The 2,006-nt window shown below is 65.2% G+C and overlaps 1 protein-coding gene across 1 annotated transcript in view; it reads right to left on the bottom strand.

Annotated features, from left to right (window-relative positions):
• METBIDRAFT_63364 (uncharacterized protein) overlaps positions 1-1,726 on the bottom strand; it is a gene marked incomplete at its 3' end in the record, with an annotated part of 2,420 nt that extends 694 nt beyond the window's left edge. Inside the window, exon 1 of the mRNA XM_018858330.1 lies at positions 74-1,726. Coding sequence (XP_018713606.1) covers positions 74-1,543 — 1,470 coding nt within the window. The 5' untranslated portion in view covers positions 1,544-1,726. The remainder of the gene's footprint in view (positions 1-73) is intronic.
• Positions 1,727-2,006: the final 280 nt, after the last annotated feature.

Genomic DNA, 2,006 nt, shown 5'->3' with positions numbered 1-2,006 from the left:
CCACAGCCACTCCCACCGGTGGCACAGCCACTCCCACCGGTGGCACAGCCACTCCCACCGGTGGCAGCGCCACTCCCACCGCGCCCGCAGAGGCCCGGGATTTCTGCTCGTCCAAACGGTCCTCGTCGTCCATGGCCTCCTCTCTGGCGCGCTTGTGGTTGCGGAGCCGGAGGTACTCGCCATGGTTTGTAGAGTGTAGTCTGAGGAGGCCCGACTCGGCGGATGCCCAGCCGGCCATGGTGGCGGACGCCTCGTCCTGGTCCTGGAGCGTCTTATAGTCATCCATGTACGCGAGCTTGTTTTCGATCAACGTCTGCTCGTAGGCCCTGGCGTTCAGGAGCCGCTCCACTAGCAGCGCCTGCTCGGAATCTTCGAGGGCACGCAAGCGCTGGTACTGCGCGTCGTAGAGTGTCTTCTGGCGGCTCTCCTCCTGGGCCGCCACGTGGGCGTCGTACTCGGCGTCGTCCAAGAGGTCGAGCGGGCGGGGGGTGCCGGGGGTGTCCGCAATGCCGCGGGTGTCGCCCTTTTCGAGAGCGTCCAGCGGCCCGGTCGTTTCGAGCCCCGCGTCCAGCGCCGCGTCCAGCGGCCCGCCCTTTTCTAAGCTCGCCGACGAGCGGATGGCCTCGAAAATCCGCGTGAGCCGCCGCCGCGCCTCGCGGCGCTCGCGCTCGATCTCCCTCTTGCGGGCGTCGCGCTCGATGGTCAAGACCTTGGCGCGGAAGCGGATGATGTCCCGCACAATAGCGGCCTTGAGCTCCTTGGGCACCTCCACGAGTTCCGAGTGCTCCACCTTATAGGTCCGGTAGTACTGCATGGCCTCGTCGAGGTCCTCGGTGCCGCTGCGGCCGGAGCCGCTGCTGTAGAGCCGCCTGTCGGCGAACATGGCGGCGATGGTGGCGGCGGCCGCGCCAAGCGAAATGGCCCCCGCCGCTTGCGGCGCGGGCGGTGGCCCGAGCGAGCCAAGCTGGTCGTCGAACACGGCCGTCACGCCCGGGAGCACCGTGGCGAGCAGCGCGTGTGCCCAGCGGGCCATTTGCACGTTCGGGAAGCGCACAAACACGCCGCGCGTGTCGTCGCTGGTCTCGGCCAACGCCGAGAACCGCACGCCCGCGGCACACTCGGCCGGGCACGCCTGCACGAGCACGCCCAACACCTTGTCCACGTGCTGCGGCCGGAGGGCCGGGAAGTCCTGGAGAAAAACCGTGCAGATCTGCTCGAGCCGGTTGCGCGGCTGGAACGCGCCGAGGTCCACGAACGCCGGCGGCTGTGCGCCGTCTTGCGGGCCGGCTTCCGCCACGCTGGGACCGCCGGCCGCGTCCTCGATGCCCCCGCTTTTGCCCGAGGGGTTTGACGCGCCGTGTTCGGGCATTCTGCGGGCGTTGTGGCCGATGATGTCCAGCACATCGAGGTCCAGGCGCACGGGGACCCGGAAAACGCGGGGCGGGGCGGCCGCCGGCGCCGGCGCCTGCCGCAAACACGCGAGGACACGCTGGTGGTTGTTGCCGGATGCAATGAACGGCGCCACGAGCTTGAGTTCCGACATATGGGGGTGTTTTGTGGCGGCAGAAGAGGGGGGTGTGGTGCGAATGGGTGTGTTTTAGGAGAATGCGGCCTGGGATGATGGGCCTGAGATAATGGGGCCTGAGATGCTGGGGCCTGCGAAAATGGGGCCTGCGAAAATGGTGCCTCGGAAAATGCGGCCTGCGAATATGGACCGGCGAAAATGGACCTGCGAAATCGAAGCGGAGCCGCAGGCCTGGCAATCACCAAGATTTGTGAGCACATATCCCTAGGCTACCTTCATATATTATCACCAGCGTTCCGTATGAATCCTACAACCTCCCTTCTGTATGTGTCTTTATCCGCACTGATTGGCACGGTGGTTGTCCCGTGATTCATGGAGTGATATCCGCATGTCTTGTGGCTGCCCGAAATACAACGATCCCCGGATTTTTTAGTACATTGATCGCTGGTTTCCAATCACATAATAAATATTCTACCGACGT

The sequence above is a fragment of the Metschnikowia bicuspidata genome, assembly GCF_001664035.1.
Source record: "Metschnikowia bicuspidata var. bicuspidata NRRL YB-4993 chromosome Unknown METBIscaffold_1, whole genome shotgun sequence".
Taxonomy (NCBI): Eukaryota; Fungi; Ascomycota; class Pichiomycetes; order Serinales; family Metschnikowiaceae; genus Metschnikowia; species Metschnikowia bicuspidata.
The sequence above is the reverse complement of the archived record's forward strand: the minus strand, read 5'-3'. Positions and strand labels throughout refer to the sequence as shown.